Source organism: Columba livia, chromosome 3, assembly GCF_036013475.1.
Source record: "Columba livia isolate bColLiv1 breed racing homer chromosome 3, bColLiv1.pat.W.v2, whole genome shotgun sequence".
Lineage (NCBI taxonomy): Eukaryota > Metazoa > Chordata > Aves > Columbiformes > Columbidae > Columba > Columba livia.
The window spans coordinates 75,614,954-75,634,473 of NC_088604.1; the positions used below are offsets into that span (position 1 = coordinate 75,614,954).

At 36.5% G+C, this 19,520-nt stretch overlaps 1 protein-coding gene across 3 annotated transcripts in view; it reads right to left on the reverse strand.

Annotated features, from left to right (window-relative positions):
- The window catches only part of WDR27 (WD repeat domain 27), a 131,573-nt gene that overhangs the window by 78,941 nt on the left and 33,112 nt on the right, over positions 1-19,520 (reverse strand). For all 3 annotated transcript variants that reach the window (XM_021296077.2, XM_065057685.1, XM_021296075.2), the window contains exons 19-22: positions 18,035-18,132; positions 17,603-17,724; positions 12,538-12,635; positions 3,363-3,465 (exon numbers count right to left, since the gene is read on the reverse strand). In XM_021296077.2, the coding sequence (XP_021151752.2) occupies positions 3,363-3,465; positions 12,538-12,635; positions 17,603-17,724; positions 18,035-18,132 (421 nt within the window). The remainder of the gene's footprint in view (positions 1-3,362; positions 3,466-12,537; positions 12,636-17,602; positions 17,725-18,034; positions 18,133-19,520) is intronic.

Below are 19,520 nucleotides of genomic sequence, written 5' to 3' on the forward strand. Positions count from 1 at the left end.
ATGTTAACATTCAGGGATTAACAAGTGGTTAGTACTCTGGTGCTATGCATAAGCATCAGATTGCCTTTTCCTGTCCTCTCTTACTTTTGGTGTTGATGCCCTCTGAAGAAGAAGAAACAATCTTCTTATTCTCTCCACATTTGCTGCCTTCACAGTTGGAAGGCATAAACTTAATTCTGGATTTAGAATGTGTTTCAAACACAGTGTTAGTAGGCAAAGTCCTACACTTTGATTAAAGGCATAAATAAAATGGAAGACTACTTCATACATCACCCATGCATTTTTGCTATTGATGTACCAACCTGTTATGCTGAAAAACCTCTGGGTTTGCAATATGGGTCAGTCAGTGTGAACTGTGAGCTCAGGCTTTAAAATTTGACATGGACAGTTTTATGTTAGTAAATTCCATTTCAGCACTAAGATCAAAATGTTCTCCTTAAAGTCTACAGTTCAAAGAGAGCTAGCAAGAATTAATCCAAAAACAATTAAAGAGCCAATTCTTTATTTCTGCATTCCCTACTTTATTTCTTGAAACTTGGTATTTATTCAGCAAGCCTAAAGGTCTTCAAAGACAAAAATGAAGAACCTAATTAGACATGAAGTAAATCAGCAAACTAGAACTACATGGAGCAGAGGAGAAGTTTAGCTATTTCTATTTTTAAAAGTAGCATTTCACGCTCCCCAGATATTTTTCTCCTTTTATACTAAGATTTCTTTGATCAACAAATATTTAGGTAAACATATTTGTGCAGAGCCCAGGAAGACAGAAATCTAAACATGTTTAATTATATTGTCTGTTAGTCAGAAACCTCAAACTGTCCACTTGTAAAATGGTTAGAACATAAAATATTATGTGTATTCTGTTAAGAAAAAGTCAACCCATGTCACTTGTGACTTTAAGCTACTGAAGACAAAGAGAAGAGTTGATATTAGAAGTGTTAACTTACTACACTTTCTAACCACAATGACTTATGGAAAATATAATCACAGTTCAAAAACAGGATAGTGTGGGTACCTGCTTTGATCAGACTGTCAGGTCCTGCACAGGTCTTGACAAAGGTTCTCTTAAAGAAGTTGGAGTAATCAGAGCGGGGAACAATTTCAACCCATGGTTTACAGTGTGTAAAAATCTCATACTAACACAAAAGCAGTTCAAATAAAATCAACTGGCTACTTCAGCCACACAGATGCTATACCAAGTTGTTCTCATATGAAATATGTCATATGCTTTGTAAGTATAGAAAAAGGCAGACTGAATGTTCATCTCTTTCTTTACAACAGCATTTTTTGGTTTTCTGATTCTATGCCCTGTAGAAATATGGTTTTGACCTTGATATTAATTGATGCATCAAACATATTCTGTCAAACACTTCAGATATTGTGAAATATAAAAGGCAATTCAAGATTAACATCTCTCAGTTATATTCCAATTCTGCTTCTTTTGGCTTTAAAACAACAACAAAAAATGTTAACCAAAGGGTGCAAGCGTTGCACTTGATAATTTAATCTCCAAGATGATTGACAATGCAGTTGCTGGTCAGTGGAAAGTTACATAACTTATTTCCAGAATGTGTTACTTCAAGACAACACTTTGTATCCACACTGCTGAATTTTTATGCAGCTTTTTGAATTCCAATGGACATTCCCTCATAGAATACAATTTGCAAAAATATGTCGCTTCTTGATATTCTTAAAACTGTTCCAGTCGCACATCAGTACATCTGCCAGGATGCTATTTGTTTAACAATATGAATGGACCATTCAGTGTCATGTTCAATTTTCTTTTTCAGAAGGAACACAAAAGTATATCCAGTCTCAACATTTCAAAGAGAAGCCTCCTAAAAACGTACCAAAACTGTATTTTGTCCTAACAGTACAGTTGTAACAAGAGTCCGAAACTTGACTCAGTTTTCCTGAGGGAACAACAGGAACAATGAAAGTTCTCTACAGACATACGATGCAAATTATGCTAAATTCCAACCCAGGAGCCACACTAAAAAGTACTGACTGGCACTGTTCCCACCAGGGACCACATGCCAACTGGAGCAGGATGCAGTCCAGATAGTCAGCTTCCTATGTTGAGGAGCCATGTGCCGTGAATTTGGTGTAATGGCAAAATCATGCTTTATACTTTTGTTTTCTTGTATCAGGAGTAATTTCAAATAATAACCTTAATGTAAAAAGGAAGACAAAATGTCTTGTGACTGCACCTCTTTTTATACTATCCAAAATCATCCTTAATTAGTAATCTTGACTAAATATATTCATATCATATGTCATGAGTTGAGATCAATACTAAATGTATTTTGTTTCACAGACAAAGCAAAAAAGCCTGTCTTCTGTACTGCAAGCTACATTTTGAAATGCAAATTATCAGAAACTTGAAAAATATAAATTATCATGGAAATGTCAAAAACATAGTAGCTATTGCCCAATCCCCAGCCATCTGCCAATAAAATCTCTAACCTTCACACAATTGGAGACAGTATTTCAAAATTTGCCACAACAGTAAATTCCTCTGAATTTTAAGCTGACCAGAAACCCTGTGTCATAGTCCTGATGAGTCACCTAGAAAGACCTAGAAGAAAGTTAAACAGCTTTCCTACCCAGCTGTTTTGAAAAGAAGTGTTTACAATTAACCTGACCCCAGCCCGGTTTCAAAGGCTGATACAACAAGCTAGCAATGATCGATCTCTTAGCAAACACCAAGAAAAACATTGTGCGAACAATGGAGGACTTATTGAAGTAAAGTTAGATTCATACACAAAAAGGTAGTAATACACTTTTACTCAGGACTCTTTGTTAAGTGTAGTAATTTAAATACACTTGACATTGAATGAGAAGATAACCTGTCTGGAGAGGAAAAAAAACACAAAGTGATACCATGTAATATTAAAGTTCTAATTACAGCTGAATGACTTTTTGGTTTGATTCAGCTGAATGGTTCATAAGAAACCACCCTGTATTTGCAAGCTAGAGGAAATTCATACGTAGTTGATACCTAGTTTCTAGTGGTCAGATATGCACACACTACAGAAAACTGTGCAACAGGGGACACCATTCTTCTCATCTTTGATAGCATGTGACAATTCAGAGTCAAGTACTACAAAAACTTTTAGAAACAAGCTTTCAACAGTTACTTTGAGCACTAAGATTTGGTTTTTCAGGGTTTTTTCAGGCAAAATAAAGAACATATAGATCAAGAATTGTATGTAACTGCTACATATAAATGAAGTGTACGAAAAAGACCTCAGGTTTGCACATTAAGCTGAATCCTAGAAATATGCATAAAAAGACTACTTTGTGTACAATACGAGTACCTCCTATAGCTTGGGAGAAAAGCAAGCAAAAACATTACTTACATATTTGTCATCTGATCCACTGGCTATAAATCGTCCACAGGGAGATACTGCAATTCCACATGGATAGCAGCGGCTGCTGTGTCCTTCAAAACGACGTTCACACCTTCAGAGAAATTTCAGTCTTAAGACTAACTAAAATTATATCTTTTACTGCCATTTTCACAAAGTCCTGCTAAAGTCTCACCCATTTTTCTTAGTCTACATATTTACTAAGACAAAGCCACAAATCGAGTTTTAAATATCTCTGAAGTAGGATTTTGACTAAACCAAAATACATTAAAGAATATTAATTACTAAAACTAAAATAAACACATAAAACTACCCCAGGACAATGCCCCAAACCATGCTTTAGCATTATCTAGTTTACAAAGATAGAAACATAAATAGCATTTAGAAATTAGTATCTGTGGTGCCTACTATTAAGCTCATTTCAGAGTTTTATTTTTATAACTATGAGGCACCGTTTCAAAACCTTTGCCTTTATGATGAATCCTATCAACCTGCCCTTCTCTTTACAAAACAAAATTATATACTTCACCATAATACAGTTGTCACACAATCTTTTTTTATGTACGCTAGGTCCAGGAACAAATTTGAAAGAATAACGTTTCCTGCCAGCACCTGTGATATACACTTTTTCCTGGCCAGTGAAATCACATATGATGTGTTAATTCGATTGACGGAACCCATGTGCAGAAATCTCTAAATTTTTATACCACATTGTTCTGTTTTAGACACTCATGTACATTTAAGAATGCACTGAATGCGTAGTTGATTTCATTCACTCAGGTGAAACAGGCATACCTAAACAAAAACAGTACTTTTTGATGGATCCAATGGTGTTCACTTAGTAAAGCATAAAAAAGACACTTCTGAATGCATGAAAATGCATCATTTTACAGAGCCTGACTCTGAACTTTCACAGATAGTACATGTTTGGCTGAATTTCTGTATAACAAAACTACTGATATCAATGGACATTTTAAGTATACAGTAACCAAGCCTTTCACTTCAGGCTAGTTCTACCCTAAAACTGTTGTAAACAATGCAATTTAAGAGAACACCACAGTTCAAAGAGAAGTAACTTATAAAGACAGTCAATTACTGTGACTAAGATGTAAAAACATTCTTCAAATTCAGGTTGCACAAAGCTCTTGCATAAATACTCAGAGAAACCAATGGCTGCATTTTGTCCATTTAATAAGCAGCCTCTACTCAAATTTCCCATCAACAGTAAAGGAGAATTCTAGCTAGCTCAGTCTCCTCCCAAGTGCATATATGACTCCAAAGGTTAGGAAATGGAGGACAAGTCACAGAACAGATCTTTGATTTATACTTTCAAATAACTTTACTTTTTCAGTGGTAACTTAAAATATAAAGGGTAGCACATGCTTCCCATACCACAGCCTCCATGGACTCATATAATGATTGCAGTTGGAAGGCACCTCTGGAAGTCATCTCGTCCAACTTCACCTAGAGTCAGCTGCCGATGACCATGTCCAGACAGCTTTTGAATATCTCCAAGTGCAAAACTTTACATCCTCACTGGGCAACCCATGCCACTGCTCAGTCACCAGAAATGGTTTCTATCACCTTCCCAGATATCCAGGTGAGGCTGACCAGTCCATAGTTCCCTGGGATCTCCTTCTTGCTCCTTTTGAAGATAGGAGTGATATTTATTTTCATTCAGTCCTCAGACACCTCTCCTGATCATCGTGATCTTTCAAAGATAATTGAGAGTGGCCTCACAATGACATCAACCGTCAATGAGCTGAAGGTGGGCTTTAAAGATGACAGAGCTAGGCTCTTTTCAGTGATGCCCAGCAACAGAACAAGAGGCAATGGGCAAAAACTGAAATACAGGAAGTTCTGTCTGAACACCAGGAAACACATTTTTACTGTGACAATGACTGAGCACTGGCACAGGTTGCCCAGAGAGGCTGTAGAATCTCCCTCCTTTAAGATATTCAAAAGCCATCTGGACATGGTCCTGTACAACCACCTGTAGGTGACCCTGCTTGAGCAGGGAACTTGGACAAGATGACCTACAAAGGTCATTATTGTAACTTTGGGCAAGTCTTTCCTTCAAATATCTTAAACATACAGAAAGAAAAATGAAACATGATGTGTTTGTCTGCTGTTCCCCTTCATGGTCACATGTGGCATTGCAAGATTTTGCCCTCAGTCAGGCTCTTACTGAACATTATTCATTGTGTAGAATAGATGTCTACCACAACTGAGCCTCAAGCACTTTTTTCTTGTCTCTGCTAGGGTCCCAGTTGCATTGTTTGTGAATTTCACAGTCACCCCAAAAATACAGACCTCAGTGCCTTTCCTCTTTGTCACACATAGACAATGTTTGTAGAAATGTTTGAAGAAAACATTTCTTTTTAATCTTATACTGGTAAGATACAAAGGCATCCTGTGACAAAAATTTCCTCTTGAGAAAAATAAACAAAATTCACATATCCTCTCTCTTTCCTGAGTATGCCTTCAGGATCACCATTCTTTCTTAAGTAGAGCACTGGCCATCAGCACTAGTTCTTAGTGTGTAAGACCTCAGTCTCAGGGCCTGTAAAAGCTAACTTCATCAATGAGGTGTTTCGTTTTCACAGAAGAGTCTCCTAATAAGTAGCTGCAAACAGCTTCCTTTGAAAAGAGTTTTACTCCTCTGCATCTGTGACTCAATTACCTATGAATGGACGCACAAGAACTAACAGGATTCCAAGGCTTTCACTGATCTTTTCCTTGCTATAACACGGCAATGTAAAGCAGCACCTGCATCATATGACAGTGCCACTTTTCCTTGTGCTATTATGGCCACAGTAGTAACTAACATCCTGGATTCTATTTTCTTAATTGTTTTCTTATTCAACTTTTCCATTATTAGGATGTATGTTCTACTACAAGTATAGGTACTTCCCCACTCCCTCAAAATTCTGCTCTAAAAATAAATTTTAAAAAACTGATTCCAATTAAACTTTCCACAGAATCCAGTAGAAGACAATTTGTTATGCAATCTGTTAAATCCAGATATCTCCAGGTATCACAGCAAAGTAAAAAAGTGGATCAAATTTTCTAGAATACATAGATATTATTTTTTGTAACTTTAGCTTTTTCTAGGAGTTCTCTTATTTCAGACTTAAAAAAAAAAAATGTAGCAACACGTGGTGATCAAATTTATTTTGGATATCACAAGCTTTACGTGGCCAGCTGGCATGCTGTCCAACCTCTTAAGAATGCTTTTCTGGTCAGAGCTTTTCAGGGGTTACCATGACAAACATCTGGTAATTGCATGGGACAGCAAACAGTCAAGTTTTCCCTGTGTTCTCCATCATACAGCTTTTAGTCTACATTCCAAAATATGTATTTTTTATGTTGCAAACAACTTGTAGAATATAAAAAAAAAAAAAAAAAATGTTTTCTGTCGGTGTAAGAGAAAGAGACCAAAATGGTGCATGTGTTTATAAATCAGGGAATACTCTCACAAATAAGTCCATTTCTTTCTACTTGCTGCATTAAACATATATCTTGACTGCAAACCAAATTGTGTGTTTGGTTGGTTGGTTTTTAACCACTTTTCCTTGTATTTTATTACTTTGTTCCAGTGCTTTGGTGTTTGTTCAGAAGATCTTCAGTACCAGCAGAACCACTGAGGCTCTATGAAATCTGAATATAACTTAACAGTAGTAGTAGCTGCCTTAGGTGTTCTGTACACAAGTTTCATTTTAAACACACATCAAACCCTTCACATAGGAGCTCAGCATGTTTTCACCAACAGCATCCAGCAGGGACTACATGTTCCCCATCCTGTATATTTTCACGAATCCCTAGTCCCAAACTTAAAAGAACTCCAGCCACTGCTTTATCCCTCTTTCCCTCAAAGGTCAAGGGGATTAAATAAATAAATAAATAAATAAATAAATAAATAAATAAATGGCAAATCATGTGATCCTTATGTTCAGAAGATACCAACAATTAGTCAAATTCTAAGTATGTGTAAATGTGTCTCTTGCTTAGGATGATGTCAAGCAGTTAGTTCACAGCGGAGATGCAAACTGAAAAGTATCTGAAAACGGAAGGGCTATTCATTCAAACTGCATGTCTGACCTGAAGGCTCTCAAAGGGTGATTGTTAGAAATTGTATAGATGAGTTCCATGTGGCTGCAGGAATTCTACTAAAATACTTTGCCAAGGAAGCTTATGATCTAGTTGCGCAGGATTACAATACTGGTTGGAGATTTTACCCTAATGTCTAAAACTATCTTAAGACAGCTGGCAAATCTTTTCAAAGGCTGAAGGAGGGTGAAACTGATTTTGCCTGGGATCGTGCATCAAAGCATTATCGCACACCTGAGTATTCTGCAGAAGAAATTCAGTATGCGTAAGTAGTCCAATATTCTTCAAATATCTTTGCTGCACGCACTGCCTTTTTTCCAGGAAGACATGAAGAATGGCTATTTCAGCAGCAAACAACATTAGAGCAGCCGAACTTCTATTTCCCAACTGTTCAGAGTGTGAGTCAGAGGCAGGCTGCTCCTGCTCCAAAGGTGTTATTGTGGTGGTTGGCTTGTCCCTGCCAATCACATTACCTGCAACAGTAATCTGCCTCCACACCCCTACCATAGTAACAACCCAGACCTCTAAATTGGGCAGAAATAACTATTCCCTGCTCTCCCCATTTCTGGGTAGATAATGAGCACATCTGACAGCATAGCACAACTCTCCCATTCTTTCCTTCTAAATTAATTCCCAACTTCAGCTGTTATTGTTCATCCTGCTACCTTATTCAACAAGAGTGTTTTTTCCTGTCTTAGAAGATGAAAAGGCCTGAGCAGCTCTTCACTCCTGCAAAAAAGTTTATATGGGATAACCTCTGTAAAATCAATAATTTTCCTTCAGTTATTCACCTAGCTTGAATGACCAGCATACTCATATGCCAATTGTGCCCACTGACTAACAAATTTATCAGTGCATGGCTCCTCTGCATAGAGGTATTGACCTCTAATTATCTTAATCTGTTTGTATAACACACTCCAGAGTTGTGTATATACTATTTATGTTACTACCTGTTTCAGAAGTGGAAGGAATTACTTTCAAGTTAGGAGCATTGCTTAAAACATTAAGCAGCTTTTAAGTTTTAATTAACTATGTTAATCACATGCTTGATAATTACCAGGACCAAGTTACCAGCACTTTTTTTTTTTGAGCAGAAACAAAAAAGAAAAACATTACAAGGCATTCCTTAGTGTGCATTTTGCAGATCTATGCACCCTAACTGAGAAGTTTCCTTCTAACATAATGAATGAAACTTCCTTTCTTATCAATGTTTCAATGCATAAAATTATCTAATCTACAAGTGGGAGGAAATTAGAAATTAAAAGGATCCAGACTGGTAAAACAGTATTTAAAATTGTCATGGGGAATTTAAGTGACATATGAAGATATTAAAACAGCTGGTATTTAGTCTAGTCTATCATTTTGGGTTGTTATATGTTTACTGTGTAAGGCAATGGAATTTTCCTTAATTTCTAAGTTGCTACACTCTTTCTGTGCATTGTTTTTACAGTGCTGGGATGGCAAACTATATCTGTCTCTCACTGCCTTATATATTCATGAACATAGTTATTAAAAACAGGTAGGACTGTCAGATAAGGAGGCTTAGTGTATTGGAATTTTCTGATATATCGAGCCTAGACAATCTACAGGACTCGCCGTCTTGTGTCATTCCAATCCAGACTTTCCCAAAATATTAAAATTAAGTGGTGGAGACAATAGGCACAGATGCTTATGAATCACTGCTTGATTCTCAACTCCAGAAGGAGTTGTGATGTCTCTAAAATGCATTCAATAGAGAGACAGCATAAGGAGGTAGAATGGTAAAGTTTCTTGTGTCTTATGGACAATTAAAAGTTTACGATGTTTGATCCTAAAGAACATTTAGACTCCTTCAGAAAATGTAAGGATGCATCAACCTTTTGTACCTCATGATCATTAAATGTTTGCCTGACTTCATCTTGGTAATCCTGAAGCTGGTAATGGTAATGTTCTTCTCATGCAGATTCCCATTGCCCCTCAGTCTAACTCCTGTGTTCACTGCTTCCATCTTGGACCCCATAGAAAGTATTTTTACTTGTTGTCCAAGTAGACATTCTTTTAGACAATAGAATTAAATTGCTCTTTACAATGTCTTGGAAGTTGCTCAAAGGTCATTATTTTACGCTAATGCATGTATTCATAAACCTCATCGTTCATTATCCTAACCTGGAAAAAGAGTAGCCAAGAGTTGGTTCTTCCTCCAAAAAGATCAATACTCCTTGTTTTTTGATTCATAAGTCTGCTTCATAGATTTGCTGGAGCTTTTCTTAGATACAGTTATAATGAGGAGAATGTAGGAGAAGTATAAAAATATTCAAAATCTTCAGATAAAACTTTACAAATCCATGTGTTTCAAAGCAAATGAAGCAGGAGTCTTGAGTAAATTCAGAAGTAAACAGCAGTGTCTGAGATTCCCTCATTTACTGGCAAGATGACCTGGCTGTGTGAGGCTGGCTGACAACATCAGAAAGTTAAAATGCCTTTTCTTGTACCACCTTCAGAGGAACCCATAAGACATTCTGGCACTCTCTGAAGCAAGCTTGTAATGCCTCCAGATCACCAATAGTGAAAGAGACAGACAGGTTCACAGCTTTATCCAGTAAGAATGATGAAAATGGAAGCTGCAAAATACTCTCACCGACTTCAAGAACAAACTAAAAGATAAGTTAAATGAATTTTCACTAGAAAAAAATGTAGTTTGATAGTATAGACTAAACAGAAAAATTCTTGTGGAATTCAGAAAAAAAAGAATCAATATATTTAAAAACTATAAAACTGAAGGCCAGGACAGCATCTCTGAAGATTTACTTAAAATAAAGATCAGAAAATAACCTGAGCATCCTGGTATGGTTCCTCAGTGAATTATGAGAAAAGGAATGCATGTCAGAAGAATAACAAAAAAAAAAAAAAAAAAGGAACCATAAAAAAAAAAAAAGACAACTAAGGGTTTAAAGGAAATTCTGCAGAGTCACTCTGAAAATTATTTGCCCTACTTTCAACTATAGCTTTCAAGAGCACCAGGCTGGAGGTTTTTTCCCTTCTTTAATCAGAATTTTGTACTTTACAGCATTATTAAATAAAGTTACAACGGGTAGAACTTGTTCAGGACAACAAGCAGATTAAGAAAAAGAGTTTACACTGTGGATATCTAGGTCAAATATTTAGAACAAAATCAAAAAATAAGTTGAGAACTTGCAGTTACTGTTACTATCCACAACACTACAAACAGTATAAATAAGAAGGTGAACTTACCTTTGCTATTTCAAGAACACTGGACAAAGACTTAACTAAACAAACCCTATTCTGGCAAACTCTAAGCAGAAACAAGAGGAAGAGAGAAGAGAGCTCTCTCCAGAGGGACCATTCAAAGCACAGTAAAAAATGATGCACTGACTTTACAAATCAACAACTTTAAGAGATTAAAGGTACTGGACTACCATAAGATTGTTTAGGATCTAATCTCTCCTGTAAGCATCCAACAGTGCAAGGGATGGAGTGGATTTGATTGGACAAGAACTACAAACAAAAAAAGAGCAAAAGTTTTCAGTCAATGTGACTGTATAGTAGACCTAACGCTTCAATGGAGACTTGTTCCAAGTTAAGATAGAGCTTTCCAAACTCAGCCATTTCAAATTTATTTATGTGAAAACCAGCTGGTGAATGCATTAGGAAAAAGTGAACAGTTTTCTTCCTTATAAGAACTCAAGAATAGATTTTAAAATGCAGAAAATTCAATATCTGGTCTGAGCAACGAGAGAAAATTTCTTTTCTTTTTTTTTCCCCCTGAAAGCTACTAGAAAGTGAAAAATAATGATTTACTTTCTCTGTCTCTCCTCCACAATGGTTACTGCCATTGGTCACTGTGCAATGTGTAACAAATGCACACATATACATAATACCTAAGAAGTGCCCTTAAAATATGTGTCATTAAGGACTTGAATTATTTTTTTGAAGTTTGGCTAGTAGAACTCAGTGGACACTAGAATACATCAACTTTGCCAAATTAAATATAGAGCAAGAACATACATAAATTATTCCCGTCTACCCAAGACATATTCATTTAATTGATTGCCCAGATTTTACACTTTAACTATTTTACCATTCACCTGCTCTACTTATATTAGTTTTTAGGAATAAAGAGACAGATAAGTGATCTGTGAAAAACTTTCTACTTTTTCATTGCTCTTCAGCAACACAGTTTGAGTAGCTTATTAGAAAAACAGAAGAAGGTAACAGATTCCAACCCCAGCAGGCTCTAGTTTCATTACTTTCTGCAATTTGGTGCAGGCAATACAGCAATGTTTTCAGTAGGAACATATATGCCCCCTATAGGTTTAATGTATTCTTACCACAGAAAAATGGAAATTAAAAGCTCATAAAGCATTTCCTAATTTAAAAATTCATACTAGGAAAATTGTGTTCAGATATACACAAATAAAATATTAAATTACCCTCCTGTCCAAACCCTTTTCTTTCAGACATAATTCTTTTAGCCTGCACAACAGAGATTGCACAGAGGATTTCATTTCCTGAGCAATGTTCCCTCCTCGTCACTGTCTCCCTTTGTCCCACAGTTTTCCCAAGTACAATACTGAAAGTTTTTTAGGAAAAGTGCAGCATTTTATCTTTAGTTTATGTTAATGTATTATGCAAATTTATAACACTACCTACATGATTTGTAATAACATTGTTACAATTACATTTGTCTTCTAAAAGCTGGATCATAAATTTTACCTCCTTTAGCCGTGATGACATGCTGGTTTGGAAATATTGTTAGCATTCAGTTCAATATACTATTTTATATATACAATTACACCTCCAAAGGTAGATAAACATGGCTGATAAATATCAACCATTTAATGGCTTCCACATAACCAACTACAATTGAGGAACCAGCATTTGTTTGATCTCGTAAAATTAATAAGTTCCAATTAGCCCTTAACTTTCTTTTTTAAAGGCCTGACCGTAGATCTGATTCCACATCCAAATTTCTACTGTTATACCACAGCAAGTATGACAATTCTGAATAAAGATGAAGCGTGGTTTTTTTGTTCCAAAATACGTAATCCAGCCTTACCTCAGTGTCCTTAAATCCCACAGTTTGATGCCATCACCTGCAGCTGTGGTCATGAAAAGATTGTAAGCTTCAGGTTGCTGAGTGCTGAAAGATGAGCCCTGTAAAATTCATAATAGTTTCAGATAACTATTCTGATGGTGCTAAATATTTATAGAACCACAGAATATCTCAAGTTGAAAGGAACCCATAGGGATCGTTGAGTCCAACTCCTTGATCCTCACAGGGCTACCTAAAACTAAACCATATGACTAAGAGCACCATCCAGACATTCCTTGAACTCTGACAAGCTTGGTGCTGCGACCACTTCCCTGAGCAGCCTGTTCCAGTGACCACCCACTCTCTCAGTGAAGAATTTAGTCCATTTAAAAAACAATTTTTGTCAGTTTATATGATAAAAAGCTTGTCTGCACACACACAAAGGAGAACAGAGGAAAGTTGGCATGTAGAGGAACCTATAACCCTATAACCCAGTCAGAGAAACAGAGCACTGCCTTGCCTCCTCTCAGTGCTGTCCCAGGACAGCCATGAGCCTTTTGGTCCAAGGCTGACACCCACCATGATGGGTCAGCAAGAGAGGCTCTCTGGGTCACCTCAAAGACTAATGGGTATTAGTACCTGTCAGGGTATGGGATCTATTATGGTATGTGAGGAAAGATCATTTTTTGATTACACAAGATATTATGGGATGTTTAGAGGATGGAAAAGGAAAGGAAGAGATCAAAGAGTAGTCCATCATTTAACTATAAGCCATGTTTAGTCCTGACATAAGTGGGCACACTGTCCATTGACTTCAGTAGCAATTGCATTAATTCATAATAGGACAGATTTTGGCTTCATACCTTTCAATAATTAAATCCAGTCTTTCTTTAAACCTCTGATTTTTTAACATCCACATTGGCAGATCCTGGCCTTTTTGCTGGCTACAAACTTCTTTCTCCAAGGAACTAAATATAAACATTTAAAACTCCTTCTTTCCTTTCCCCACCATTCACATTCTTGATTTGGCTGAATACATCACAGAAACCTCAAGGTCATTTCCCGCAATCACTGCTTGACTGCCAGGAATCTTCTATTTGTTATGAAAACTGGCCTATAGCTGGAAAATGCTCTGGTATTTAGTCCACAAAATTCACCAAATGGCAAGACAAAGAGGGGCACTCAGCTTTAAAAATACTATAGGAGCTTTCACTTGCTTTGTTTTAAGCAGGTTTCCTTCTTAAACTATGGATTATCACAGCCTGCTCTGACAGATGAACTAAAATGCACTGCGCAACACATTTCCCCACAAATTCTACGTGTTATCACATTAGCTGTGTATAATTATATGAAAAAAAAAAATAAGAATTGTAAAAGACAAAGACAGTAGTTGTCCAAAGGATAGTATTAATTTAAAGTTTATTTTTGTATTTTTGAAACTTTTACTCACTCTCCCTTTCTTCAGTCAGCAATGATCACATAGTCCAATACAAAAAGTCCTACTGACACACATTTACTTCTTGCACTACTCCTTTACTTTCAAATAATATGTTTTGCAGCACTACAAACATATTGTTAACACTAAGGCTCTAAATCTTTGTGGTCTGATCTTAAATTACCATCTATTTCTGTAACTCATAGGTTCCTAAACTCTAAGACAGGAAAACAATTTTGATATTTCAATCAATTAATTTTAACTACATTTGTTAAAATTTAGTGATACAGGGAATTGACAATTAACTAATTAACATTTAAAGAACTAACAATTAACACTTCCACTTAAAGAACTAACCCTACCCCACAGAACTGAAGCTAACCCTTTAACCCACATCACTATTGCCTAGCCTTGCTTAACTCTGTGTAACTTATTGTACAAGAAACAGGACTTCACTGATGCCTTGCAAAGATAATAATCCTTGGGTGCATCCTTGGCTGAACTAGATAACAGAAACTTGGGCACATGACAGGAGATACACCAGTTTTAACCAACTCAGCAGTCTGAGAACAACCAACTCATCACACTGGACCAAAGGTGACCACGTACAGAGAAAGAGGACCCAGGTTCACCCCTGAGTCCATTAGCCAGAGTCGTTAGGAGAGGAGGGGGGATGCAGAGAAGCTGAGAAGCTTCTGGAATGCCCACAGCCAGATCTGAGCAGACTATAAAATGGGGTGCCCACAGAGGATCCCCTTTGTGCAGTCTTCTTGGAGTTGCAGGTCTGCTGAAGCCAAGAGCCCACCACTTAGACGAGAACACCATCTAAGGTAACTTCCTGGGACTGGAAGCACCTCACCTCCTCGTTTGGGTGAGTGATATAATTGAATAATTCCTTGACAGATAGGCAAGTGTATTCTTTGCCAGATAAGCAAGTGTAAGTCGTTACTGGACAAGCAAGTGTAAGTCCTCACCTAATTCAGGTGAGTGTAGTACCCTGAAGTCAGGGAGCTCTGGCTTTGTTTCTTGTGAGTGCACGCATGCACACTGTGGATCTCCATTATTCTTATTTGCTGCACCCAAATAATCTCCTCAACTGATATACAAACCTGTATTTCATGTCACCGGAGTGCTAACTAATTGTATAAACCCTGTTTCTAGTCAGTTGTTTTGCCAGACTCTTCCGGCCAGAATAAAGTCTGTTTTGGACCCTGTTGTCTGCCTAAAACTAATTCTGGAGTTCCTCCGTGACATAAGGACATGACATGAAGATCAGGTTCTGACAGGGGAGGAGTGTTTAGGGAACATAAGGAACAAAACTAAAAGTGCATGTAGTGAGGAAGTGAAGGCTACAAAGAACACAACAGCCAAATTGTAGTTTTTGTTTTAAGGACAGAGGCTGAAAGTCCTGTAGAAAGGATGCATAGTTTTGTTACTGCTGGAAGAATCTTTATACAAAGACAAGCTTTGTATTGTCCTTATATGGTATGCTCCAAGCACTTCAGGGGAATTTGGTGCCAAGGTGCGTTTTAAGGGAACAAAAATGCACTGAGGTTTTGAATAATAAATATTAATACGCTTAGTTAAATCAAGATGATGGATGTTCTAAGCAAGCAGTATAAGGCCTAAAGCTCTGAAAGCAATTTTATGGTGTAAGCTTTAATCATATGTGGAGCTTCAAGAGTTAGAAATGTCTTTTGTGGTCTCCCACCCTGTCGTCTTCTAAGAGATGTACTGTCCGACAGTCACTGCTGCCAAATCTTTTATATTAATATACTCATATATGCATTTGCAATATTTTCTGCTAAACTGTTCTGGAGGAAGATTCAGATTACTGTTCTACTCTGTATCAGTTAATGTCCGCTGTGAACATATTTCAAATTATATAATAAGCTTAATCAGGTACACTGTAGGCTGCAATGAATGTCATACATTGTCAATTCGTGCAAAAAATCTTTAGAACAGACCAAAAGAATAATTTAAAATCTAAGTCATTACATTGCAGATTATATATACTTGCTTACAGCTGCTGCTGTCCAAAATCAGAAATAATAGAATGTCATGTTGCTCACCTATGCTTCTAGAATATCCTCTGTATTTAATAATTTTCTAACAGGTTTCTCCCAGACTTAATCAGAATATATATTTCCTAGTGTTTTACAAGACCTTCTAAATATAAATATATATATTTAAAATTTATTTAAAGAACAAATTTCCTGATCATCCCCACTTACTGCTGTCCAGGTAGCATCACAAAGCAGTCTTGGAACACGGGAACTCATTTGGATTAATCTAAACCAGAAAATGTACTTCAAGAATACATATATACATAAATTGCTAATGATGTGTAACATCATCTAGGTGTTCCTGTGCTGGCAGGGGTATTGGACTAGATGATCTTTTGAGGTCCCTTCCAATCCCTAACATTCTGTGATTCTGTGATTTTTGATCATTTAGTCCACAAGATTAGACTACAGCTAGTCCAAAGGAAAGCCTTTGTAAATTTTGTTGTGTAGGCAGTGGATCTTCATTAGCTCTTTCACTCCACAAATTTCCTTCTACTGCACCACTCTTCATCAATAGCTCACTTTAGATTCCAATGTGTTTCACACTTTAAACAGGATATAATTTACATAGAGCGTTCTGCATATTTTTATAAATCAATAAAATATTTTAGCATATCATCTTAATGTAAATTCACCAATTTATAATAACTCTAACAGTTTTAAATTATACAACTGTAACAAAATAGTTGATGTGTAATTTTCCTGTTGACCTATCAAAACTATTAATTTCATATAACTGAAAAAGCAGAAAACCTTGATATATAATTTTCCAAAAATCTGGTCAATTTTCTTTGCTATACCATGTACCTCCAGGTTTTTTTCCCAAGTGAATACTATCCTACAGCTTTAAAGATAGATAACCTGAAGACAGTAAGCTGACCAAGCAAAAACAAAAGCCAAAACTTTAAGCCAATATGTGTCACAAATAGTACTCAAATAGTTAGCACAATTTTAAGTGTTTTACCAGATCACATCTTTCGGGAAAACTCACAAAGAGTTCTACAAAAGTAGTAATAAGGAACTGCTTTGAACCCACAGAAGAAAGGACTTTCCAAGTGGGAATGAGGAACCACACTCAACCAAACGTAATGCAGTAGGCATTCAAGCTTGCACTGTACCATAAGATCTCCAAACATTCAAATCAATCTTCAAGTGAAAAAAAAAATAAGCAAGGATGAGGGGCCTGAAGACATCTAGTCCATTTCAGGACTGAACAATTTCTCTTTTTTGGTTGCTGTTTCTGAAGTTTCAGTATAAAAATCAGATGACTTCAGATTCAACTTTGGAGAACAGTTGCATAAGGAAAAGTACATGCTGAAGTGCGATATTACAGTCTGGTGCAAGTAAGGCAAAGGGTAACATACACTTCCCTACTAGCAAGCTTGTTCAGTCATTCTTGCTGCTCCCTGCATTCCATTAGAGAACAAATGAGATCTAGGTGCCTTTATCACACTGACTTACGACCTTGCCCATACTTCCCAACATATAAAAACCTCTACTAATGGCTATCATTTTTATCTTCAGCCTCCAATTCCTTTGCTGATGGAGTTGTGATCATACTACAAATAAAATTCAATAAAGCGTATACATTATTTTGGCAGATCTGATGGACTGATCTAGTATGAGCTTCTGGTATCACTGCTGTGCTGCAGCCTGCATTGAGGTCAAAAACTTCCAGTGCTCGGTTGCTGCCAGCTGTAAGTACAATATCTGTACAGTTCTCTGTGTTAAAGTTAAACCAATTTAAAGGAACAAAAGCATATAGACAGACAAAAAGATGGATAAACAGATATCAAGACTGTTGTATTTAGTGCCCTATAAGCAGTACCAAAAATCTTACAGTCCTAAAAGTTTATGTCCAAGGATGAAGTTCAATACCACAAGAAATACAGCATTTTTACTAAAAAAAAAAAAAAGAAAAAGAGTATTAAAGAATCAAATGCTAATTACTTTAACTAAAGTTATTTCCATGTCATTAAGTCCAAAGAACTATAAAGAAAATAAGAAAAACAAAGGATACAAGAGTAGAAATCATTTACTGCTGAAAGGCTTGTAATCTCCATTGTTGAAGCCATGGGAAAATTCTGCACCAATTTGCAAACACTTCTCTGTTTGTATCTGTAAAAATATCAAACTAATGTTAATGTTACTGTTAACAAAATAAGTTATGATATGTCACCACCAGTAAACTCCCATTGGAATCACAAAGCAAAACAGAATTCTTTCTTTCATTATTAAAAATTACAGCCACAGACCTTTTGACTCATTGCTGAACTCTATTAAAAAGGCAGAACTGTGTTGTGATTCAATGTGACTAGATCTTTGTTTACTGAAATCTATTGGCACAGACTACAGAGATCTTAAACCCACTGAAGTCAACAGAAAGCATTCATCCATGGTTATAGGTATGTATACGGATATATTGGGCAAGAAGAATGCGATTTCCATAGAAGTTGTCACCTAAGGTAAATAAACAGTGTTGTTAATAACTGTACTGGGTCTGGTTGAGGTGAAGTCAATTTTCTTCATAGTCACTTGTATGATATTGTGTCTTACATTTGTGACCAAAGCAGTGTTGATAACACATCAGGGTTTTAGCTATTGCTGAACTGTCTGTACTGTGCTAAGATAGTCTATGTTTCCCACTATGCCCCCAGAGTGAGTAGGCAGGGGGAGTGCAGGAGGCCAGATGGAGACACAGCCATGACCACTTGCTTGAATTATCTAAAGAGATATTCCATAATATAAAATACCAAGCTCAGCAATAAAACTGAGAGGTCATTTTTTTGAAAGTAGCCATTATGTGGAGACTGGCTGGGCATCAGTCTGCCGGTGGGAGCTAGTGAGCAATCACTTTTGCATCACTTGTTTTTTTCTTTCTTTTTGTTCACTTAGCAAATGGTCTTTATCTCATCCCACGAGCTTTCCTCACCTTTGCCTTTCCAATTTTCAACCCCATCCCACTGGGGGATTCCACTGGGAGAGAGTGAGCGAGTGACTGGGTGGGTGCTGTCAGTGAATGTCAACACACCACAATACTTCAACATTTCTACATTATATTCTAAATGCAGATACTTCTATGCAGTAAAATAATTTGAATGTTACTGTGTTATACTTCCATTTTAGCATGTCTAAAATTGTCTAATGACAATACAAAAGTCCACATATGACACACTTGTTGGAATAATTACTGTTTCTTGCTAAAAATTTGCAAATGATAAAACATTTGACAAAAGAAATATGTTTATTGGCCTGATCAGTTCAAAAGAAAAGTGCTCAATAATTTGCTTTTGCCTTTCTTTGTCATTCTCAAACAATGATCTGCTGAGCTTTTCCAGGTAGATGGTAGAGCTACTTCAACACTGATGGTGAAGCAGATGGCAAAATAGAGTATTTTGCAATTCAATCCAATAAGTTTTTTATTATTTCCAGAATATTTTATTCAAGCAAACTACAAATATAAACCGCTCTACACTTCAGGAACAATTGCTTTATTTCCATTTTTG